The following is a 26,820-nucleotide window of genomic DNA, read 5'->3' as shown; positions in this document are numbered from 1 at the left end:
TGTGGAAACATACCTAACAGAGTCATGTTTGTGTTTCTGAATGATTAGGACATGTTTGTTTAAACGGCTTTCTCCAATTTGCTCATAAAAAATGCTTGTGGTGTGCTAAAAATGAAGCAAACTAGACATGTTGCTTAAAAAAATGTTTCAGGTATCACCATAGCGAAATGAGATTTTAAAAGGCTGGGTAATCGTATGACAGAAATGGATTTTATTCAGAAACCCCACTGGATGGAGTAAACTGAAGTGCTGGAAGATGGACAGTTCTTTGCTGTCAGGCTATGAAACTTGAAATGTGAAAACTTGATCTGCTCAGCGATCTGTGTTTCTTACAAGCTTGAGAACCTCTGTAATCTTAAAGAAAGGCATGTGCAAGTTATTTTTTCCACTGTTGCAAGTGTTTCAATTCTAAACATGAACACTCACATAATTCCTTAGTAATATTTCAATGCGAAGAACAACATGAGCTGTCTCCTAACATCAGAGACAACACTTTTTTACTACTCTGAATGTACACACTTAATTCAATGACACTACACAGAGCACTACAAAAGTCTTTTGGTCTGTATGAAAAAGAGTGATTATTTTCTGCTGTAAACATGGCAGGTCTGGCAGGGAAGGTATTAGGTACTATCACTCCAGATTCTACTGTGTACATCATAAACACTGGAGCTAAGCTTCTTTGGCTGTTTTGCCTGGGAAGAAGTCCTATTTGTTGTTTTCAAATGTTTTATTTTTTCCTCTAACCTTCAATCAAGAGATGAATGACTTTGAAAATGCATTTTTTGGTGTTACAAATATTTGCTCTTTAAAAATTCAGTTTTCATGTTTCAGAAGGATGTTAAAGGACATCACTGAACAACTGTAACCTTAATGCTATGTTAAGAAAGCATTTTGCATACTCCCTTCCCTCAGTGTGTATTTTTTATTTTTAAAAATGAAATCAAGAGAAAGAAGTACAGGACCATCTTTGAGGGACAAATTTGGGTAAGCATTCTGTGGAAGGATTTCAGACTACTCCTCATGCGCCATCAAGGTGACAGCCGCAGGCATCACTATAGCCAGTGAGAGCAACTTTCACTGCCTATCCCAGGCATTTCTCCCCATGCCTGGAGGATCCAGATGTATTCTCATTTGGATTGCAGTTCAGTGCCAGCCTTTCTAAGGCTGTTTTTTTTTTTTTAATAATTATTTTTGGTGACTCCAAGGGATAAGATTGAAAGATGAACTTCCTCTGGCTGCACGATCCTGGCATGTTTCTTGTGCTAGCACTTGTGCTGTTACAGCTGCACAAGAAGACTGAGAACTTTTTGCACTGCAAAGTCATAAGTAAAAGGAAAGGAAAAAAGAGAGACTATGAAGGCTGAATTACTCTATGTGAAACCCCAAGACCATCAATCGGTGTAACAAATTCCATGCTGACATTTTTTGGCTTGCGAATCTTTAGGATACTTGGGAAGGCTGCCCTGGTATGTCAGATGGACCTAGGTCTGCAGGCCTGCCTTCACTTCAGTTCTCACGCTCAGCAACTTTGCTAGAGACAAGTCAACCAAGGAACAGAACTGTGTCTTTTAATTGTCTCAGTGAAGTGAACCCAAGTCAACATAATTACCTTTGTACTTTAGTCCCTTGTAACTAGAAGTCTTCAAGTTGATTTGGCTCTGAGTACCTGCCTAGCACAATCACGAGGCATTATTTTCTCTAGCTGAAAAGCTTGTTCAAGTGGTTCCTGATCTGCTCCACCCTATCTGTAAGTTTACTATTCTCTTAGCTGTGTTACAGACCCAAGGTATACATATAATGATAAAAATGATTCAGGTTAAATAAAACAATTACATATTACCACTCTCAAAGACTTTTTCTTCTTTTAAGCCAAATCATTGCTATGATGCAGCCAATAGCAAAACCATCCAAATTGTCCTATATATACAGTCAAAGGAGTGCTAAACTGCTATTGTGGCAGGAAACAGCAGCAGTCTTTTAAAGTGGCTTTTCCAGCAAAGAAAATATAATTTCAAACTAGCTTCATATAATAAATATAATTTCAAATGTAACTTCAACACTTTGGGTGTCTCTATAGGGGAGTATTCAGAGAAACTAATGTCAGTTAATTACATTTGTTATTTCAATGCACAATTAAAGCATATTAAACCTCATCTCAAAACTTCTCATCTAGGAGTAAACAACTTAATTAAGCTTGTTTATATTTAAATTTATTCAAGAAAATTAGTCAGAAAATTAACTGAACAGTACAAAGACTCTTATTTTCAAATAGAATTGACCTTGCCTGGCATTCTTCAGGAAAACAGCTGATGTGATCTGTACCTACTCCTATCTAAACCTGAATGATTTTTATTTTTTTTTTAATTATCAGGCCATAAGTAGACTGAGCCAGTAAAATATACGTGCTACTTATGAAGGGAGGAGCCATACAGAAATATATTGTCCTTAAATTTATGTAGATTTACTTCAAAATATTTACTGATTTGTGTAATTTATCTACATATTCTTATTTAGACTTTTAGTTAATTAAAATCTGATAGTGGATGGGGGAGGCAACTTTTGGTCAGAATCTTTTGGGTTAAGTTATCTTTGGTTACACTAAAAAATTTAGCAAATCACAGTCTGCTATAAGGCATAGCAGAATTCAAGCAAATTTGTGTGAGTTTTATATCTCCTCCAAAAACTGACTTCAAAATAACATATCCTGTTATTATCTATTTTCCTTACAAGTTCTGGTATGCAGTAGCTTCAGACATCGTGTTATAAAACAAGAAAGCAAATGCACTGTTTTGAAATCCTGAGCTACTCAGCTGATTTTTGGTAACATTGAACCCAACGTCAGTCTAGGAAGATCCATCAGAATGTTTTTCCTATTCTGTCCCACAGATTTTCTCCTTTTCAGAATTTCTCCTGTTCTCACTTTTCGACAGAAAGAGATCTTAAGAAATAAAAATATGTAAAAACTTTGTTTTAGAGAGACTGTTTCCCAGCTTACTGGCCTCACTGCATTTCCTCTAGCCTCACAGCTTGCAACACATCCAAGAAAGTCCACGTAAATAAGCATAGGAGTAAAACTTCTCTTTAGATTTGACAATAGATTTGTTACTTTCTCTGAGCTTAACTTGAAAGGTATAAAGACCTATGTTAAAATCAAATGCTTTCCATATATACAGTACAAAGTAGAGTACCTGCTGAGTATTTCACAGGATTTTGTCACAGTGTAACTGCTACAAATATAAATGTGTAAAATACCACAAACTTAAAGTATTCTCTAACCTCTTTTTTGTCTAAAGCAGCATATTCAGCTTCAATGCTTTCAGCTTCGGGATCACGTGAAAATACCATTCGAGATTCCAGGTTAAGAGCCAGCTCTTTGTGGTGCTGTTTCTCTGCACAGTCACATGGGGTATCTTTATTTTCGTTTTCTGCAAACAAATCTCCACCGTGTTTTACTAGAAGCTGAAAAATAAAAAGTCAAGGTAAATAGTTATTAATCACCAGCTCTAATAGCACCCTGAAGAAATGGCATGTCATGCAAGAAGAGAATAAAAAAATATGGACAAGAAAACAGAAAAAAAGGGACAAATATAATAGCAATTGCCCTTGAGAAACAAAGATTCTGTCATGAAATAATTATTATATAATCATTGGATAAAACATTAATTAACCATTGGATTATTAATAAATTAAATTATTATAACTGTTATTAAATAAATTACTGCTTGATTTCACATATAATTATACTGCAATTCCATGGAACCACAACAGCTCAGACATACATTACAAGGCCATGTTGTACAGTACATCTCTGTTAGGGTTTGAATTCTGAAGTTCTGCTGCTGGTAAGGTCAATGCTCCACAGAAAATGAGGGGCCTGAGTTCATCAAGCACGTGGCAAAATGAAGCTGCAGCCACCGTTAAATATTCGTTATACATGGGTATAACTCCACCATTCTTCACAACACTGACCCGGTACAAAAAAGACCGGGATCTCCTGGAAAGAGTCCAGTGGAGGGCCACAAAGATGATATGGGGCCTGGAGCATCTCGCCTATGAGGAGAGGCTGAGAGACCTGGGTCTGTTCAGCCTTGAGAAGAGAAGACTGAGAGGGGATCTTATCAATGTTTAAAAATACCTTAAGTGTGGGAGACAGGGGGGTTTGGCCAACCTCTTTTCAGTGGTTTGTGGGGACAGGACAAGAGGCTATGGCCACAAAATGGAGCACAGGAAGTTCTGCACCAACATGCGAAAGAACTTCTTCCAGTGAGGGTGATGGAGCACTGGAACAGGCTGCCCAGGGAGGTTATGGAGTCTCCTTCTCTAGAAATATTCAAGGCCCGTCTGGACGCCTACCTGGGCAACCTGCTCTAGGGAACCTGCTTTGGCAGGGGGGTTGGATCTGATGATCTCTTGAGGTCCCTTCCAACCCCTACAATTCTCTGATTCTGTGACCCACTGGCGGTGACAGAACATGGGAGGATCCTTAGGTAAGAGGGAAGATGGGGCACCTGTTCACAGGTAGCTCTACCTGATTTTTGGGTACATGAGAAAAGGGAAATGAGGTAATGCTACCAAAAGCTAGAGCAACCGACTGCAAAACCAGCAGTGATTTTTCTACTGACATGTAAATGGTACTGTAAGCACACATGCTGGGTCACACTAAGCTTATCAATGCTCAATACAGAACACAGCCTTGTATAGCACCCTTTCACCGGCCTTGACTGTCACCAGTAACCACCTAGAAATGGAGTTTCTAGCTAATAAACACTACTTGTGCTGCTCTCAGTATCTTGGCAAACTCATCTCCTGATATGCTGATCTAAGAAAGGACAGCAAACACCACAGATTTTAAAGGCCAAGAGTGGATCGTTTAGCAGATTTATTATGACATCTTTATAACAAATGCTAAACTTTTAATGATGGAGAGCTCAATACAATCATTCACTACTAAAATGATTCATCTTATGTCTAAATAAAACTAAAATCTATAAACATTATCTTGCTTTCAGACCATGATGGCTATAACAACTCTATCCTGTACTGCAAGGATATTTCAAAGCACAGGTTCTAATTTTTATACTTTTAGAAAATAAAAGGTCCACAAATGGATCTGTTCTCCACAAAACCTTTTGATTGTGATCAGTTACTTCTTACTTTTCAACATACTGTATTTCTTTATCTGTCACAGTAAAATACCTGGAATCATTCAGAGAATCACAGACATCTCCCACCAGACCAGGTTGCCCAGAGCCCCATCCAACCTGGCCGTGAACACCTCCAGGGACGGGGCATCCACAGCTTCTCTGGGCAACCTGTGCCAGTGCCTCACCACCCTCTGAGTAAAGAATTTCTTTCTTATACCTAAAGCTACCCTTTTTCAGTGTAAAACCATTACCCCTTGTCCTGTCACTACACTCCTTGACATAAAGTCTCTCCCCATCTTGTAGATTTTCTGAAAAAAAATCATATGCTCTCCAAAATAAAAAGTGAAACCAAAAAGACTGCAAACTAGCACACTAACAAGATTTAGTTGAGTAGATATTAGCGTCATCAAGTATGACACCATGTTTTCTCTTCATAGCAGAGTATCGGGTAGAAATAAAGATAATATTGGGATAATTATCAAGATATCCAGCCTACAGGTACCTTGCAGTTCTTTTTGAACTTAACATTGCAAAAGCTTTAACTCCAGTTTCCTATTCTATCTATCCATTTTAAACTTTAACAGAAATTTACCTTAAGGAACTAAGACAGCTTCTGAGGAAGAAAAATAACAAATAATCTTGAAAGAACACTCCACAGACCTATGCAGTTCAAGATCTAATTTGCAAAGTGAGGAACACGCGAATTGACAAGATGTTAAAAATAATACCATATTTCTTTGGTACCACTGTTAGAAAGGCTGGTGTCTGTTAAGAAATGAAAAGGAGACTAATAATTTAACTGATCCCATTAAGAATTTAGATAATAAAAAATACCATTTAACATGCCAAATATGCTGTGATAGAGTGGAGTATATCTGCATGAAATAAAATCTGTTCAGCATGAAGGTCAAGCCTTTTTTTTTTTTGTTCAGTATTTGGAAGTAAGCACGTTAACTTTGCCCAACTTATCTTTAGCAATGTGTTCTGAACAGCTGTTCTGCTCTGAGAAGAAATGTAATGCATTTGAATGGAGAAGTATCAAGACTGCACATTTGATTATCAGCTCTGAACAACTCAACTAGTACGTGGTTAACACACAAGGCAGTATGTGGTTTTTTTTTCCCCTTTCCTTATGTGGGTATAGTGGGGACAGAAGTTACAAGGCTGGTATTTTCCTGGAAAGTTATGGAAAAACAAGGAAACAATTAAAAATGAATGTTGATTTGAAGTGACAGTAACCATGCAAAACCAGGCAAGCAGTGGAGAAAAAAGGCAAAATGCACTCCTGGGATTCCAAGTTACCTTCAATTTATTGGAGAGAGGGAAATAACTTGTGGATTAGGCAATTCAGTTTTCCATCTCTCTCTCTCTCTTTTTTTTTTTTGGTTAAGATTTTTAATTCTCAAATACTCTCAGGAATAAAGGGATCACTGTTAAATTCCTTCACTAAGCTCTGTTTCCTGCTTTTCATAATGTAGTGTTCCTGCTCATAATCCTGTTCCTGTTGAAGAAGTTAAAAGGACTACGGACAACACTGGAGGACTTAAAATATCTCATACGCTAATCTTAGGATACAAGTTCCTCTACGCTATGGAAGGGCACCTAACGAAGTTTAAACCTGGGGGTCGAGTAGAATACTCGTTTCAGAAAACATGTTTCTTAAGTAGAAAACATGTAGTCCATGTATTGGGGCTACATAACTGAATCCAAATTCTGGCAAATAGCAGTCCATGTGGATTAGACTGTAAATTGTTCTTCAAAGACAAACTGAAAACAAATCAGACTCACGATGGTTTAGTCAACTTAACACTACATATTGTAATAATAACATAAACCAGTTCATATGGTTAAATGTGGAAATAACAGTCTAGTAACTGGCTTGATCTAATGGACAGACAGTTCAACAGACAGTGAGAAATAAAATGATAATTTGTGAAGAAACACAAAGCATGAACTTTTGTGATGAGGTTAAAACCAATTGATTTTACAGTCTAGAGTTAAAAGTTGCAGCCCAGCTCCAGAACCCCAATTTACTCCACAGTGAGTGTGATTCCTTCCAAAATCATTGTCTATGTGGCTCTTAACTGTGTGAGCACAATTGCTTCAAGCTCTTGAAATTTAATATTTTGGATAACTGTGTCTACTACTAATACCACTGTATAGCTCCATCTGGAGCCATAAAGGCAGAATGATTGAGGCAGACGACTTCTTGCTCCTTGTAAATCCCTTGTAAATCTGAAGTCTAAGTTACCTGGGGATCTCAAGTGTAAGTGTATTGGTAATAGCTACAAAAGACCAAGGAATAAGAGCTGCTCTAGAAAATGCAACTATTCTTTCTTTTTGAAGGATTTAACAATATGGGTCCAACTGCTGGCAGTTTACAAATCAGTGTAATAGACAAAATATTTCACGAATATGAGTAAGCAAGCTCCTAAGTGCCAGACATTAAACTATGTTGGAAACTGTTTGCTAAACGTTTCTTCCGTTTATCTCTTCATTACCAGATGCAACCATTCTTATGTCAAACCATTTCATGTGAGCTTTATTTTGTTTTCACTGACTTTGGCTTGAAGAGGTTGATGGGTGATAAATCCTGATATATCTCATTGTCTGATAGGACACACACATTCATCTTCTAAACAATAATGTTTAAAAACAAATGGATCTTCCTGGGGAAGGCTAGATAGAACAACTGTGATTGAAAATCTCTGTAGCTAGAATTTATCAGGCAGCTGGATCGAACAAGTGGTATTAAAAAATAAAATGAGAGAAAAGTACATGATCTTCTGCAATCCATAATTTTCTCTGTTTGTCCAATCTAAAAAAGAATTAAAAGTTGACAGTCTACTTAAAAGCAGTATTAACTTAGACCAAGGACACAACCTGATGCTTGTTTACAAATCAATTGCATCAAGAGGCACTATCACAGAATCATGGTTTGGGTTGGAAGAGACCTTAAAGATCACCCAGTTCCAAACCCCCTGCCATGGGGGTTGGTGTCCCAACACCTTCCACTAGACCAGGTTGCCCAAAGCCCCATCCAGCCTGGCCTTGAACACCTCCAGGGATGGGACATCCACAGCTTCTCTGGGCAGCCTGTGCCAGTGCCTCACCACCCTGAGAGTAAAGAATTTCCTCCTAATGTCTAATCTAAACCTATCCTCTTTTAGTTCAGGGCCATTTCCCCTTGTCCTATCATTATCTACCCAAGTAAAGAGAGGAGACTTCTCCAAGCTGAACATCCCCAGCTCCCTCAGCCTTTCTTCATAGGAAGTCGGTCAAAGAACCATACAAAGGAGGACTGAGTGTAGTTGACAGGAAGAGTCAGGCAATACCGTCGTGTAATTCAGTTACTGTGTACATAATTAGCTGGATTTGAGTATAATTTAGCTAGAAAAGACTGTGACCTGCCTCCCTGGTGAAATTCGGGACATGTGTAAGTAGGGAAGTGCTAGGGAAGTGCTGAAGACAAACTGCTAGCATGGAGCTTGCAGAGCAGTAACAACATGGAGCAGAGAAGAGAGAGGCCATAGGGGCAAGATTTATGCTGTGATACTGGAGGTTAAATAAAATAATCTAATAGCAGCATCCTCTTAACTCGTCTCATAACTAAGGGACCAGACAGCCAGAGGCTTACATTACAGCACAGAAAACATCACAGGGAAGCAGTTTCCATTCATTAGAAGTTCAGAAAACTACATAGGAAAGATGATCTTTATACTAACAAAATGAAAAGCATGTTGGCTACAGAAATAAAAAGACAGCAGGCTGAGCTTTTAAAGAAGGGACTAATGAAAAACCAGAAGATAAAGAACAACGTACAGTTCAAGGTTGTGACAAATTTTAAATGTTCAGATAGATTCTGGAAAACGTGACGGAATACAATCAATATAACAAAGTGATACCACTGGACAAATTATATGAGAATCACAGAGAAGTTCACAGTGCTGGAAAAGTGGTGCTATTTTTTTTAAAGCTCATAGATAAATAAACTAGCTCTACCAACAAATACCAGAGAATTCCAATGGAATACAGTTCTGGACTTAAACAGAAAAAGCATTAATGATCACCTGACCAAAACTGCAACAGAAGCGGGATGCTAACAAAGAACAGGAATGCTACAAGGCCAGAGCACACAAAGGGAAACTTCAGACACCGAGTCTCCCAAGTATACTGAGCAAATGCTGTGCTAATATATGATGTGTAAATTAATTTTTCAGATTCCATAAATGACTGAATCATCGACAAACTAGTTAGTCAACACATGAGAGGAGAAGCAAATCCTGACTTTGTCCAGAGTAATGTGCAAGACCTGATTCAAAATGTTACTGTCAAAGAACCACTCAATAACAATTCCCAAAACATACTTAGAGCCAATGTCCTTGCCGAAGCAAAAAAAAAAAAGACAAAGGATCCACTGTCTAATTTCAAAAAGTGGTACTGAATAAAAGTGCAGAAAATTTCTAGAGACATTACAAGAATCTGTCAAGGTAGATTAGCAGGACAGATTCATACAGGAAATAGGAAGCTGAAGTTGTTTCCAGATGACGAAAATGTAAAGAACAGTCTGGAAAAGGTGAATGTAAAAACACAATGAATAAGGCTAATAATGGTTTTGAACAATGTGCCAAGTGCCGAACAATCCGGAATAAATCATTTCAAAACCATACAGTGAATGTGTCTGTAAAGTCAGTCGCTGCACAAAGGGCAAAAGGAATCTCAAATAACGTAAAGCAGAAACGTGATAAGAATTGCTGGAATCCTGCTTCTCTGTGGACGTACCACGTAGGTCCCTATGCTTTATGAAGGACACCAATCAAAGTCTGTTTCCAACTGAAGTCCCAGCACAAGTGGTTCTAGAACAAATCAATAAACCAAATACTAATGAATCTTCAGGACCAGATGGTATTTATGCCTGAATCATAATGGAACTTAAATTGGAAATTTCTGAACTATTTATTATAATATGCAACCTATTGCTTACAGCTGTCATGGTACAAGATTAGAAGGTGGTAAAAGTAACACTAATACTAATAATAGCACCACAGAAAATCAGAAAAGTACAGAACAGTACATCTGTGGCAGCTTGATAAAGTAAACCGACAGAGAATTCAATCACAAGCTTTACTGATAGATATCTGGACAAATATGAAATAATGAGGAAAATACAGCTTTCTTTGAAGGAAGTTACGTACAACTAATTTATTAGATGTCTCTGAAGGAGTCAAAAACATGCAGGTAAGAAAAAGCTGTTTGATGCAGTCTACGTACAGACCTCCACATAGTTCACCAAAAACATTTAAGAAAAGCAGACAAGCATGGAAAGCTGTTTGACCAAAGAAATAACTTGTTAAAAGGCAAGAAAACAGGGAAAATGTCACTTTTTACTGCAGAGAGAGATGACCAGTGAAGTCCCACCAGTGCTGAGACCTGCCTGTTTAAGATGTGCAGAAGTATCTAGAAAAGCAGGCGAACAAAGTGATAAACTCTGCTGACGATACTAAGTTAACAAATGAAGAGCAGTTCCAGTAAACATGAAGTTATGCACAGCAGGAAAATAACCTACATTTTGCATACAAATGCTGAGCTCTAAACTAATCATTACCATTCCAAATACAAACCTTAATGCTATAATAGACAGTCTTATGAAAATGTTAGCTGTTTTTGAAAATGTTAGATGTCTGTTCTTGTGTTCTTTAAATTAAATTACCAGCATAATTAAATACTAGTTCTTATTATTTGGTATAGTTTAAAAATAAATTTGATGGGAGACCTTCAAAGTTGTTATGATTCCCAATTACTCATTGCTACCCACTACTTTCGCAAACATTAAAGTAATTTTTAATTTATAAAAAGGTAATTATATTGGAGTATGTTTAATTATATTGGAGTACGTTTAATTATATTGAAGTATGTTAGCACAGTTGTATGGCATCCTATAAAAAAGCTGGGCACTGTAAATTAAAGACATCAAACCTGTTCTAGAAACATGGACAGCCAGCATTAAAACTCTAATTTTCTTTCAGGAAGTTATTTCACTTCTCTTTACACACACAGGTATGCCTCTGTTTAATTTTAAAGCTTTTTCTCCAATGTTACAGTCTTGTAATTATTTCCAACTTTTATAAACCTACGTGAGTCTATATTGTGCTGAAGAGTTTATGTCATAAACTTAACATGTATATAATTCATTTTTTCCATTGTCTTCTACGCAGTGTATGTTCTGGGCTGCTTATCTTTGTCATTTTTTCAATTAAAGAAAAATAGAATTAAAAAGTTAATTCAGTATACATTTCAGTTTTTTTTTCTTGAAATAGCTTTGTGAAACACTCTGCAAGTAATTTACTAATAGCAGTTATACAGACTCACGATTATATATCAATTTTTACCTCGACGCAGGTTTTCATCCCTGAGGCAGCAGCATAGTGCAAAGGTGTATTTTTTTTGTTATCAACAGCATCAATAGCTGCTCGTTCATATTGTCCTTCATCCAGCTTTGCTCCCTTCCATTTCAAGATCATTTGCAGACAATCTGCTCTCCTGCAGTCATCTTCTGAGGGTCTGGTCAGGCGAGGATGAAGAGCTCCTTCCGAGATCATGATCTGAGGTCCCATACACAGTAAGTGCATAGATGTCTCATTGTGCACGTTCCGTTTATTTGGGTTGCCATCTCTCACAAAAAGGAAAGTTCTGCAAGAAGGGGGAAATAGAAGAGAAGTAATTAGCACACAATTCCACACACTTTCGTGAAGTGGGAAGTGTCTACTATGACAGCTCTTTTTAATTCTTGACAATGTTTTGATTAACTGTGTGTGAGATTAACATTAATATATAATTACTACTGGATATGTCTACTGCTAACATGTAGAAGTACAAAAAAAAGGTCATTCATTACTCTATGTGGTGTTCACAAGTTGCTTTATTTACCCATTTAATTCTTCCCAAAAACTACAAGCTGTTTTTCTTTTCATTTTTGGGAAAGCTCTGTTTAGAACACCGGTCCATGTGCACTTAAGAAAAGTTGGGGGAGTGTTTCACATCCACAGGCGTGAGTACACTCTGCTCTCCTTCAATTCTCTTAGGAGTCAATAGCCAAGATTAGGATGAATTACCGAAATATCAAAAGCACATTTGATTACTTTGTCCATTTGTGACAAATTTTAGATGGCCAAGTTTATTCTAAAACTGCGTTGTATTGCAATAAATGTTATTAAGTCACAAGACTGATGAAACAGATCATTTCTTTTTCTACTCTGTGTCCTTAATAGCAGTGCATTTGGTAGTAAACTAATTGAGAATGCTAGAGTACCTTCTTAAAAATTCATTCTTCTTCCCCATATCTTTAGTCAGATATAAAGGCAATATTTACTATTTCTTGAAAATATGAAATACTTTTTCTGCCAGCACTGCATGCATTGAGTAAAGACGCTATTTGCTTTCTCATTCTAGAGTATATGCAAGTGCAATATAATGCAAATATGCCCACCTACGCGGATGACAGAGGCTGGCAAGAATTTAAGTCTTTTCTTGGAATGCTTTAGAGGCAGTTCAAAGTGGACAATTAACTATAGCAGCAAAAAGGGTCAGCTGAGGAATGAAAGGGAAAGAACAGACTGATTCCTGGAATTGCAGATCTAATTCCTGACAGCTCCTGTGGCCACGCAGCTTTCTGCTGCATCTTGCCAGCAACGAACTATAGAAGTCACAATCCAGTTCTGAAATGGAAGAACTAAGACATGCTGTACATGGCCCATGAAACCAAACTTGCTTTAGCCTTTTGAGGTATATGCTATTAATATAATAAATGTTAAAATAATAATATATTAAGATAGTAACATTTTCCTTAAAGGGGGGTGTGTGGTAGGAAATGTCAGGGAAGAAAGACTGTCTCTTTATAAGTGGCAATGGGAATCCTGTAGGAGGTACAAAAAGAAAGCAAGGTACTAGGTAGGACTGGGGCTGGGGAGAAAGCTACGATGAAAGAGGTTCACATGAAGATAGGAAGGATGGTTCACAAAAGAGGTAAGCTCACACTAGATCAGAAGCATGGCATGTACATTCAAGAAGTCACTGCAGAAACACGTGTGCTGCTCCCACACGGCCCCTCACACATAAAGCCAGCAGAACTCCCTATTCATCCCCTCTTCAGGCTGTGCCCTGCCTCCTAGCATTTTTCAAGAATGAAAAAAGAAGTTATTCTGGAATCCTTAAGTCAATACAGGGGACCAGTTTCCACCCTCCCTGCCCTCACCCCTCAGACTAATTGAAAATAGTTCCGATCACTTTCTGTTCAAAACAGGCAGCTCAGCCACCCAAAGGCAGGCACAGCCTAAATACAAAATCAGACTATCGATCTTGGTGAACAGCAGAGCTCAGAAGAACTTGATAACCAAATTGACAAAAGAAAACAGAGGCAGTTTAACATTTTCATAGCTTTTTTCAAAGATTCTCCCAACCAGTTTATGACTGACATCACTGCTAACCACCAAAGCCTAAAAAATAATTCCTTAGTTCCTATAACAACTTAGAAGTAATCTTTATACTGATCTTAAACAATTTATTGCAATTATTAGTCTATTTAAACTTCTGAATCCACAAATAAACTATTTCAGGCAGAGACAAAAATGGAAAATCGAAGCACATATAACAGCAAAAACCTTTTGGCCCACAGACTGCATGTATTAATTAATTATAACTGTGGGTCCATATGGAAAAATGCACAAAAGCAATACAGCAACAACTAAATTGGATGTAACTGTAAGATTTGCATGTGAAGTCATTTACAACTAATAAAACAAGATGACAACGTTCACATGTCCCACACAATAGTTAAGTTTTACTATCTTCCGTTCAGTATGGAGTTCTCCAACAATAAATGTACCTCACCATCTTTTCACCCCAGCAGGCATTACGTGGCATACCTTTCTCTCTTTAGGAGCTCTCCCATGCTTTGGGAGGACAAAGGATAATCCTGAAATTATTTTATTAATAAAGGAAGAGGCTATATAGGATGGGTGTGGGACTTCCCTCTCACAAATTACTGAAAACAGACTGGATTTAGTATTTCACTGTGAAAACGTAGGTACTGTTTATCTGGTCTTACAGGGGAAGGATGTCCTGACAATAGCCCTGTGGTCTGCTGATTTTCTCTCCTTTCTTCCCTTTGAAAATCTCTGAACATTTTGAGTTCAAAAAGAAATTTGCTACTAAAATACTTTTCTTTTAAAGAAGCGGTAACAAAGTATTCAGATGAAAAGAACTTCAGAAATACAAAGCTGTCTCCTCTATAAGCTTACAATTCCTCACCACAGCCCTGCCACACACCACTTGGCAGAAATCCTAGGAGGTCTTCAACATCAGGACGTCTCTGACAATCCTTCTTTAATTTCTCCTTTTCAACTTACATTTTCTGATTCCTAAGCCTAAATTCTGTTCACCAAACCAGTGTCAGAAATGGGCTACATCTCTATGTAGACCACTCTGTGCAGATAGCCTACAAGATAAACCAATGGGGGCTGGCCCACATGTGGCTAATCTTGAATGATTTTTCCCCTTCTTGTTTGATTTTCCCTCCGTTCCAATTACTGTAATTGCAGAATAAAATAAACATCCGAACAAGGAACACACACACACAAAACCATTGTATTTGTTTATTATAAGAACAGCTTCAATCTCATCAAACTTCAGGTAAGCCTGAAGAAAGAGCTATAAATTTGTATTTTTGTATCACAGATTTTCATGTGTTCTCTAAAACTGATGATGCATTGTGGTTTTACCAAATCTTTGTGATAAAACAAGGTCATGCTCTTCTGGAAGTCCTTGAGAAGTAAAAGCTGTGCTATCACCCCAGTCATCACTGGACTTTGTATGCCATCCATCGCATCCCATTTTCTTGAAGATGCTGACATACATGTTCACCACTTCACTTGCCTGTTTCATTATATACTTTTTAGCTATATGGCTGTATGTTAAAGGATGTGTACCTGGTCACACTACGGGGGAAAAACACAGAGTGCCCATGAGACCAAACACTACAGAGTAATAACAGCTTTTGTGCATCTAATTCACTTACTGTTTTTGAGTCTGTATTGTTGAAACATATTTTATTTAAATTAGCAATACAAAAGTTAGAAAAAAATTGATAGAGTTCAAAAATATTAGACATCAGTATTAAAGAAATTGGGTTAGTCTCCTCAACCTAATCACCTAAAATATATACTGTGTTCAAAACCATAATCTAATTTTTGAGCCAACCACTGAAATGGTTCCAATTAGCTCACAATACTTTGAAATAAAAAGTAGATTTAGAGATGAGGTTTTGCAGAACACTTAAAATTTTCAAAATAACTAAAATGAAAGGTTTTTCAAATCCCTCTAGAACACACTGAAATTTGCTTTGTGTGCTTTGAAATCCATTTTTCACCTTTTTTAGTGTATTATATAGAAAATAAGACATTATTCTGAAGGAATACTTTGCGAGAATACGTAACACTGCCGAGTAATGTCTCAGAACTAAATTTCCAGGAAACATTATGATATTATGAAAAGTTTTGATATAGAATGGTTCCCTTGTTGTTTTTCAATAAAACATATCAAGAGAGACTGGTCTTACAATAACCCGCAAAACATGTATTGATGTTTTTTATTTTCAGGTCAGGATACTTATGCTGGCATTGTAAATTTCAGTATTAAAGCTTCTTAAAGATAACGTTTCCCTTTCTGCAGCTAGACTCATTCAGCTGTTCTCCATCTTACAGTTTACAGCTGTCTTCAATAAGCCACATCAATGTTAAAACTACTTGTACCTTTTCTCTAAGAGTTTGTGCTGAAATAACTAATTGATCGTTTTAAAAAGCCTTACTTTGGCAGCAAAAATGATCCTTAGAGGAATCTCTCTCATTACATTATAGCAGACATGGTAGATGCATTTGTTATGAAATATGAATATGGTGAATTTAAGATTAAAGATCTTAGTGAGAGAGAGACAGCATATTTTGTTCGCTTGTTTATTTTCAGATGAAAGGGATTTAGCAATACAGGCAAAATGCTTCACAACAAATTGCATGAAATGACAAGACTAACTGGTATCAAATGGTATCCAAAATAAAGTATAACATTTCCTTGTCTGAATAAGCTTTGTGTAGTTTGAAATAAGAAGTGGAAAGAATGAAATGACAGAAGGAGAGAGAGATTAGAAAGATGGAAGCAGGGAAAGAAATGAATGAAGGAAAAGGAAAAAGGAACTCAGTGATGAATGATGAGATGAATTGTATAGAAGGCAGTTAGATATGAGAATGGTAGATGTTTTAGATATGAGGATTTGCAGGTACCCATTGTAAAACCTGCATATAGAAAACACAAGGCTAAATCTAAGTCCTCTTGGTCTCTGTGAGATGTAACTTTGGAGACTCACTAAACTGAATTTTTCTAGTTCTTTTGCAATAAAATCTGTTTTACAGTACTACAATACACTAGTATATTTTCTTCCGTTAACTTCCTTTTACAATTCATTTTTATTTTTACTTTAAGTAAAGATCACCTCAACTTAGCCTTCAATGTATTTTTAAACTGCTGTATGAACAAAGAAGTGTAAAGTTGTTCATTTTTTAGTTCATACTCCTTAAGTCCTGGCTGGGACATTGTCAAATAAAGATTAAATAAAGTTGTTTTTCTTTTAACATTACTGTTCCCTTCTACTACTACCCATGGAAGTTATTAACCACAGGTCTCCTAATGGTCCATCCCCAAACCCCTGCATCTTCCTTATAAAACAAACAAACAAACAAAAACAATGAAGATCACTGCCCTAGGAAGAAACAGACAGCAGCTACAGATGGTAAAAAACTTCCTGTCTGCCTTCTTTTTCACTGGTTTTAAAAATTAGATAACTCTTTCACATTCAAGTCAGTAGCCCTAGCTATTTTTACCTGGAGTCCAGATCTAACAATTTCTAAGCCTCTGTGTAACACAAGGTTTGTAAAGGTAGCAGGCACCTTTGAATTAGAAGCATGAGGAATGACGATTAGATGTACAGGGATGAGCAGATAAGAAAGCGTTACAAAGATGGGGCCAGATCCCCTCTGCAACCACTACGGTGGGCTGCGGTAGAGTACGAGGATACCCAAATGGCAGCTGCTCTGCAGAAGCCCTCAGCAGGATTTCCTGAGGACAACCACCCGAGACAGTGTTTAGGCTAAAGGCTTTACCTGGTACAAAGGCCTCATGGCCTGCTAGCAGCACGAAGCCAACAGAAACAATTCAGTACTGCATGGCAGGTGGACTTTCCCTTTCCCATCAAGTGAAACTTTATTTTATTTCAAAGTTTGAACTCAGTCTGCCGAACATGCTAGACAGCTGCAATTAGACCCACATAGTTCAAATGTCAGGAGCGTCTTCTGGGTATTCGTTAACCACATCTTTTCCTCCCACATCAAGGTGCTTTATATCCAACATGCTGACTCTGCTACTTCTTTAATTCAAAGTAAAATGTCACTTTAAAATTCAGTGAAGAACTGTCTGTGATTTCTGTATTGCACTGAGTCAGGTCTTTAGCTTTTTTAATTACCAGAAGGCCTTCATTGTCACCTCCCAAGCCAGACGAAGTTTCTCAAGGATCTTTAGCTATCTAATCATTACTGTTTAGAGTTGATAACACTACAATGTATATTTCTGTTTTCTGTTTTTATTTAGCACTTTATCATCACTTACATTCCATGCTGTGATATTTTAAAGCATGTGATTCACTCCTAAAACAGGTTACAATGCGTTGATTTCAGAATAGCACAATGTTTCTGTGGTGACCTGCAAAAGCTGTAAAGAATACTCTTTTTCTTACAAAACACACTTAAAACTTACTTAAAGACTTACAATATTTCTCTCAACAACTCTACCAAAGTTCTATTTAATAATCCCAAGCTATGGGGATTTTTAGAATGACTATATGCTGCAAGCTATTAGCTTTCCATTACTAAGATTTATGTGGGTAACCTCTGTAGAAGACTCAAATGCTTCATGGATTCAAATTCTCTCTCATAACTTGAGATAGGTGTTTCACCTTACATGTATTCTCTGAAAATTGTCTTACACTGAATTTCTGCATAAAGACAGAACTTCAAGGCTGTCAAACCAGTGCCCCTTTTTAAAACTAAAACTTCTGACTAAAGAGTTAATTTAAAACGCAGCTTTACTAGTGAGTAACTATTGCTATAAATGTCTTCCACCATAAAATTAAGCTTCAGGGAGAAGCACAATAAAACTCTTGTTTTAAGAAGTTATTGAATAGAATCATACAATCATTCAGGTTAAAAAAGACCTTAAGATCATCAAGTCCAACCATCACCCTAAAACAAGAAGTGTCTAAGTCCTGCCTGCTTGCAGATTCTCTGTTCTTAAATAAATAGAAAGGTACCTTTCTGTATTAAACAAATGATAAAAAGACCTAGGATGAATTTAAATCTTTTAAACTGTCATTGCATTGTTTTACTATCACTTCATAGCACAAAGAACATTCCAACTCAAATAAGTCTTTAATCAAGGTAGACTTTCAAACCCTGCAGCAAGAAATATTAGCATTTTTTCTTCCAAGGGATAAATCTATAAAACCTCCCTAGAAAGCCATTCCCTTGCCTAAGATCAACATCTGCCCTTCTGTCAAAGCTTTCTGGTAAAAAAACTATCCAATCATCTCTAAACATGTTGAAATCTTCAGTAAGAATCATCCACTGCAGGCAGCTCTCAAATGCTCACTTAAAATATACAATAAATTTTCTAGAACAAATTTGTGTTTTTTTTTTGTAAACAACACTGGTGTAGGGAAAAAAATAGTTTTGACTACTGTTCTCCTTGTTTGTTGTTTACCTTCTGTGTCTCATGAATGGGTGTGACAAACACCAGAGCTAGCAAAGGCAACCAGTACCTCACTCTGGATATATAAATAGGCTTCAATAGGCCCCAGCATCCCCCTTTTCCTCATCTTAATTTCGTCCAAAAATCAAAGGGACAACTCTTCAGTCTAAGGGGGATTCAAACCAAAGCTGAAAAGCCCAGCTGAATACAGGGCTTACAGTTCAGAGAAGACGACTAACATCCCCAAACGGGTGAATTAATACATTTTGTATCAACAAATTCATTATTTGGCAGGGTCCCATTTTTACCGATGGTATTTGGTGTGTAAGACTTTCAAAGAGCAGTGCTGTAGACCCTTGTGATTTGGCTCATAACTTCAGAGGTATAAAAAACTACATTTTGCCTGGAAATGTACTGGTAGAGTGAAAAAATGTATTGCTTATGGGAAATACCACTTAACCACAAGGCAGTCAGACTTTACTCTAGTTACAGCTTCCAGATTTTGCTTCAAGCTGTAGCTCTTTGCAGAATCCAAACTTGAGGTGACAAAAGCATGAAAAAAGTGTTGAAAAAAGTGGCAAAAAAGAAATGGCTGTAACATTTACACCTACTACTATCAGTATTTGCAGAAAAGCAACAAGAGACTCAAGATCTTCAGGCTGTGAACTTGAATAATAAACAACTGACACATTCCCTCATTCTGGGAGACATCAACACGACCATTTCTTCAGGTTTTACTAAAAGGGTGAGGAAAACAGCTACATTTATGATCTGTTTCTCTACACAATGCTATATATTTATACCTATTAATAGCTATATATGTATGTATACACACATATATACAAATATGCATATAAAAACATATGAAAATGTATCTATGTACAGAAAAACAAAACCAATATAAAAACCAAAAAGTAAAATGAAATTATACAGGTAGTTCTGATAGCTGGAGACCAAAACAAGCCTGAATCTGCTCAAAGACAGCGAAACTTGCTGATTTTGATGCGAGGTACTTACGTATACTATATAAACTACACGGCAAATTGCACTACTTTATGCAATAAAAGGAAACTTTTTGGAACCTTTATGTAAGGTACTAGAAAAGGTACAGCAACAAGGAAAACTAATCTGCATAGGATTCCTTTTCACAACATACCCTCTAGTCCTTGAGTTAACTAGTCCACCCTACTATTAAAAAAATTACACTGCAAACTCCAGTGAAAGCATAAACTTACAGCTAACAGCTTTTTGAGCATTAAGAGAAGTATGCCTAAGCCATATACTGAAAAGCCAAGCCCTTTGACTCAGTAATTTAAGAATCTCATGTAATGAATTAAATCATAGTTATTGAATCATTCAGCTTCCAACACAACAGGTCAATACTGATGCATTAAAACCTTGAATAATCACTGTTATTTCATTAACTTGAAGTACTTCCCCCCTAAAATGTACTATAACAAACAACTGTAGTGTTCTAGGAAGCACTTGATTTTTTTTTTTTAATCATGACTGACAGCTGTGTAGAAGTATGGGTTAGTTTAAATAGTGTTGTGAAAAATATTATTATTTGCCTAGGCAGCCTCAACTAGTACAATAATAATTATTTTTTTTATTATTTATTTTTTATTCATTATGTGGTAGTAGAAAATTCTTTATTACTTGCAGGTACTTCTCTGTTTCATCAACTCTTAAGCTTCTCCTACAGCCCAAGAATCTGTAAGCAGTAAAAAAAAAAAAAAAAAAGGGTAGGAGACAGTGCCTATTTCTATTCTAAGATAAAGAATCTACTGACAGATCATTGAAGTCTGCCTATTTATCAAACAAAACCAAAACCAAAATACTGTGGGACTACTACCCTGACTTTTTATAAGCCGTAAATTCAACTGGCCCCTTGCCTAAGAACTGTTATGAGCATTGCCAGAATTCCTGTAAACATTAGTAATATCCTGCTAAAAAAGGAGCAAGGTTAAACCAGGAGCAATCTGGGCTAATGACAAAACTTAGGAACCAGTGGAAAGGCTGTCAAGGACACTGTTCTCCCCTGCTGATGGAGGTCTCTGAAGAGCTAATTCTTCATTCTGCAATTTGAAGTCTTCACAAACATTTTAAGATCTCTTATGTCAAGGACTCCACTCTGGCCCCAGATTCTGTATTTTTCCTAAAGAAGAAATGCCTTCCATTTCTTCCCATTCCTATGACTCTTATCAAGTACAGTACATCTGGCAAAATGAATTAAATCTACTTCCTGAGTACTCAAACAATTTCTGCAGATTTTCATAGATAAATGTTAATTTGAGGATCAAGTCCAGACTATGGTGCATATGAATCATATCTTAGAGCAATCTAAGGTTCAAATGGAAATCTTTGCCAACATTTGCTCCTCTGGGCCAGTTTCACTTATGGGTTTAATGTAATGTTCAATGCAAAAATACTGCCTAGAACTCAAGCACAGTGTTCAATCTCTATTAAACTCGCTCAAAAAAGCCTCACAATCTTTTTCACAGCATTGCTGCAATTTCACCTGTTGCCTCCCCAGACAGCTTGTTTCCAACAGACTATTAAAGTGATCAAAGGTAGGTCAGCACCTGGACCTGAGTCCAGCTTGGGATTGACTCACGTTGACATAGCAACCCACCACCTAAAGACCTCTAAGAAAGGTCTTACGCAGATATGCATCATCAAAGAACTTGCTATTTTATTTACTAAAAAGATGCAAATATCTTGAAAAGTTTGTTTCGGTGGTTTTGTGTCAGCTATTAGGACTGAGTATGAACTTCTGTAAGTAGCAACCTTTGGCTTGGTAGAACACAGAAGATGTAGAGGGACAACGTGCAGGAGTGTCCAAGGGACACAATGGAATTGTAGAGCACAGATCCAAAGATACTCTACACTAAAAGCAAGAAACACAAAACTTGGTTAATCCTTATAGTTGTTATGCTGTGGGACAAAAAAAATCATGCTTTATATATGGTTCTACAGCCTGTCAGAAGGAACAGCAGCACCAAAACAGAATTAAACCATTCCTGATGCAAAAAGGTGTCAACAACATCCTTAAGTTACCCTTAATTGGAGAATGATTGGATTTTGTTTTGGACTGCTTTGAGCTTGTTCTGTTGTTGGACAATTAGGAATGCTGCTTCCATGATCCACTGAAAAGCACTTCTGGCTTTTATTTCAGTAATCTAAGTGAGATCTCAAAAGAAAAAGAGCTGCATGCCAAATTAGAAGCGGCTTCCACTGGAACTGGCTGCTTACCAGCAACTTTTGTGACTAAATGTCTTTTGTGATGCAAAATCTGTATGATTTTCATCTTCCTCTGGCCCTTAATGCTATACGTTTCTTTAGAGTTAGAATCAATTCCCTAACTTAGGTGTGATCTTCTCTGCCTTCCTTCCAAATGCCTCCTTTGAACCCATTTTTCCAAAAAGACTATCCACACAGAATGATCTTCCCAGGTAATTGTGAGATTCTTTTTAGATTGGTTTCAAACAAGTGCCAGATGAAATAATAAGCATGAAACTACTGAGGATTGGGTTCATCTTCACCATTTAAACATGCAACTTCGTACTTCTGCACACAGACTGTTATCTTCATATCAGCTTGTAAATCACCTTGCAGTGTATGACATCTAGTGTTGACATTATTTATGTGGCAAAAATGATGACATTACACGATTACTAATGGGCCTTCTAGCAGTTCTATTCTTTTTCTTTCTTAAAGACTATGAATGTAAGATAGAGATTGTCTCATCTTCCTCTCTCCCTTCCTCCCTCCAGAAAAACCCTTTCAATCTGTACATTGCTTGATCTTTAATGATACCAACAGAAGACACTTTTTATTCTTCTTAAATGTCTCAATGAAATAATTTTATTTAAATTGAAAAATATATAATTTTTAAAAATTGATTCACCTACAGTTTTTATATATAATGTCACTGAATATGTTAGCTGGATATTGCATTTAGCTGTAAGAGCTAATTATTTCTGACAGATTTCAGTTTATCAGAAACTGCAAGTCTTCCGGCCGCTATTTCTGTACCTACTGAGTCAGTAGATCTCTCTGCTGAGGAAGCCACTTGTGCCTCCAGCTCCAGGGTGAGGTTAAGCCATTTGACACAATGAATGATTCAGCAGGTACCAATCAACACGACAGTCACAAACTACCTGGTAACAAAGCCAGTTGAAATAAAGATTCAGTCCTCCTGACTGATAAGGACCAAAGCTATGCTTTATTCCTATACAACTCAAATATAATTTTACTTTGCCTGTGGTCAAATAGTCACAGGGTTCTGCTAAGGAGAACAGACAACACAGAATAAAAAATCTTTAACAGCATACTGCATTGATGTATCTCATCTTTCCAATCACAAACATTGAGATCTTATTTTTGCAGTATCTGATTTTCAAGGAAAGGAAAAGGACAATGCAGGGAATAGATGGCAATTTTAATAACAACATTTGAACAGTCTTTAAACGTGCAGGAAACGGCACCGCAACCTAATGTTTCTGGTATTATAAAGGGTGCAGAAAAACCTAGTAGCAAGGAGAAACAATAACTAAACACACTCAACAGTAGAACCTGTAACAAGCACCACACATATTCAACATACTAAGATTAAAATAATCAGAAATCAGCCAGGAACAGGTCTTTTTTTAAGAGCTAGAAACATAGCAGCTGACTGGCATTTGAGCTTTACTTGTAGGCCAGACTACTATTAATATAAAGTCTGCCTGCTGTTGTGTATGGATTTTTGTGTTTTGGATGCAGGATGAGAACGATGCTGGTAACACACTGATGTAGCTGTTGCTGGCAGTGCTCACCCAGAGCCAAGGCCTCTCCTGCTCCGTGCGCTGCCCAGCCAGAGAGGGACTGGGGGTGCACCAGGAGCTGGGAGGGGACACAGCCGGGACAGCTGGCCCAGGCTGCCCAAAGGGGTGTCCCACCCACCCCACAGGGTGTCATGCTCGGCAATAACAGCTGGGGAGAGGAGGAGGAACTGGGGGGACGTTTGGAGCAATGGCACTTGTCTTCCCAAGGAACCATTGTGTGTGATGGGCCCTGCTTTCCTGGGAGCGACTGACACCTGCCTGCCGATAGGAAGGAGCAAGCAAATTCCTTGCTTTGCTTTGCTTACACACGCAGCTTCTGCTTTACCTCATAAATTGTATCTCAGCCCATGAGTTCTTGCACTTTTACCTTCCCCGTTCTCTCCCCCATCCCACCTGGGGAGAGCAAGCGAGCAGCCGTGTGGTGCTGAGCTGCCTGGCGGGTTAGGCCACAGCACCTCTCCATTTGAGAAGTCGTGTTCTGAAATACAGGCTGCACAGACCTCCCTCCAACGTATCCAAAACTAGTTTTCAACATGACTGCAAAAGGAATAACAACCAACAAAAACTGGCATGGGAAGTCCCAAATGTGCTGTAAACAATGCAATGCTCCCTCCGATGTCAACAGATTTTCTGTCAACTTTATCCTATGCAGCATATTCGTGGTCTCAACAGACTTTCTCTGATGACATTATAATTGCCTAGAACAATCCTTATTGAAATCTCTTAAGTAGCTATAAAAGCTCGATTAGTTAAGACAAGGCTGTAGCATGCATTGACCTGAAATACCCAAAGCTGCACATTTATTTAACATATCAGGAAATTGCAGCTGAGAATCCACTGCTATTTGATCTGCTCTAATTCTACTACAGTGAAAAATACTTCCCAAATCCTAGCAATGAAACAAGAAATACTTCCTATAGCCAGGTCCTGGACACATCTACCAATGTTTCTCTCCGGCTTGTTTAGTTAAGCATTAAATGTAAGAGTTCCTTTACCATTATCACTCTTAGGCAGACGTCAAGAGTGTTAAAAAAAAGTGACTTTTTTCCAGTTTCAGGACTCACCCCAATTTCCACACTCTTTTGTAACGGGAAATCTTTACTTTTGCTGTTCTAGAAAAAATCAGCTTCACAAGCCCTTTCTGTCCCCCCACAGCCTCATGTTTCTGCCACCTTTTCTCCCCTCCATCTTCAGCCCAGGACCAGCAGTAACTGCTACAAACAAGCCACTTTGGGCTTGGATACTCACAAAGTGCTCAGATGTAGCAGTATGAAGCATATGTTGAAAAAAGTCTGTCATGGATTCAAAAAGCTTCCGAGTAAAACTACAACACTGAAAGTCACGCCACAACATACCTTGCAGAATTACAGGTTGTCTAAGAAGGTTTTTCCTTTCAACCATGAGTAGTTTCCTCATGATTTCTAGGCATCTGTCTCAGCCATCCCCTGGAAAAACCTATGCTGATGTCTTATTTCAGGAGTGGTTCATCATGCCAGACACTGGTGGATACCTTTCCAAATTGATAACAGTTCTTTGAAGCTGAGCAGTCAGGTGATCCCAAATGTACCTTGGGATTGGGGGAAAAAAGCCTGAGAGCATCTGAGGTACTTGATCATCCAAAGACTGAATTTTCTCAAGAAAATAAATCCCGTGTGCTCTTGCTCTGTAATATTTTTATACCTATTTACTAAATGAAATTTAAACTATCCTCTCGAACAGGAATCTTCTGTCAAGACTTTCATTAATAGGGGATTGTGATAAATGTTAATGTAGAATAGGATCAATTTGTCTGTCGGACAAAGCTCTCAAAATCAATCTGAGTATTACGCATCTTTTATTACTTCTTGACGTTTCTGATGGTTATGTAACCTTTTATTTTACTTCCCCAAGTCTTACCTATCATTCACGGAAGACTACCTGTTTATTAGCTTGCAATGAACACAACCTGAATAGTGAGATCAATACAATTTTGTAACACAGATGACATTTCTCATCCAGATCTATTAACAGCCAAGGCAAACTTCTCTGAAAGTCAATGCTGAATTCAAGTACCAACAGATGATGTCCACAGACTGTAACAGAAAATCACTTAGTAAATGATACTTGAATTGTTCCCATGACATATACAATATAGTCCAAGAAAGTAAACTTGAAACTTTTAGTTCTTTGCTTCCAAAACGGAAAGCAACCTTTTTTTTTGTCTGGAGAGATTTTCTGGCAGCTCAAGAGAGGCAAGGCGCTGTGGCTCCACGTCCCTGGGTCCAGCCAGTGGAGAGGCTGAGTATATACCCCCAGGAAGCACACACACAACCTTACATGTGCAATATGGTACATGGCGGTCCACATGGACAGAAACACTCAGCATGCACACGACCACAAGTGGCAACTGTTGGCCCTCGTTCTGTTCTGCTCTCTAGGTGAGCAGGTTGAAAGGTCCAGAAGTGGGAAAAATATACATCTAAAGTCAGGACAGACAGCAATGATCAGGCACAGGGCATGGCCAAATACATGGACCAGCCACCTGTTTACACATCCTGACTGGGCGGAGAAAGTGAGACAGCTCTCAGCCACTGGGAACTGCTGAACTACAGAGCTTCTGGCAACTTCAAGCAGTACTTCGAACGTTCTCGTTCGTGCTAATTAGCCACGAGCAGCAGATTTTGGTTTTTAAACATTAAAAGCTTGGTAAAACAAAGTGATCTGTGAGGTAAACATTATATCAGGCTGCAGACTGGACAAAAGTTACATATTAACTGAATGCCTTAATATTTTCCATCTTTTATTTCAACATTTCTAATATATCAAAGCTTTCTGTGATACTCATGAGAAATTATCATAGATACAGTCTGAGTATTTTAATACATTCTTGCTGAATCTTGGAAAGAGAAAAGAAATTGATGGCAAATTTTCAAAGTTATATCAATATGTGTGAGGCTACAGTTTGATTATACACTAAATACAGTTTCTGGACTGCAAAAGCTGGATGAAAAGCACAACAG

The 26,820-nt window shown here is 37.6% G+C and overlaps 1 protein-coding gene across 4 annotated transcripts in view; it reads right to left on the bottom strand.

Annotated features, from left to right (window-relative positions):
* ANKIB1 (ankyrin repeat and IBR domain containing 1) overlaps nucleotides 1-26,820 on the bottom strand; it is a 95,401-nt gene that overhangs the window by 35,321 nt on the left and 33,260 nt on the right. For all 4 annotated transcript variants that reach the window (XM_040548823.1, XM_040548822.1, XM_040548826.1 and 1 more), the window contains exons 3-4: nucleotides 11,537-11,837; nucleotides 3,280-3,462 (exon numbers count right to left, since the gene is read on the bottom strand). In XM_040548823.1, coding sequence (XP_040404757.1) covers nucleotides 3,280-3,462; nucleotides 11,537-11,837 — 484 coding nt within the window. The remainder of the gene's footprint in view (nucleotides 1-3,279; nucleotides 3,463-11,536; nucleotides 11,838-26,820) is intronic.

This window comes from Cygnus olor, chromosome 2 (assembly GCF_009769625.2).
Source record: "Cygnus olor isolate bCygOlo1 chromosome 2, bCygOlo1.pri.v2, whole genome shotgun sequence".
NCBI classification, from domain to species: domain Eukaryota; kingdom Metazoa; phylum Chordata; class Aves; order Anseriformes; family Anatidae; genus Cygnus; species Cygnus olor.
The sequence above is the reverse complement of the archived record's forward strand: the minus strand, read 5'-3'. Positions and strand labels throughout refer to the sequence as shown.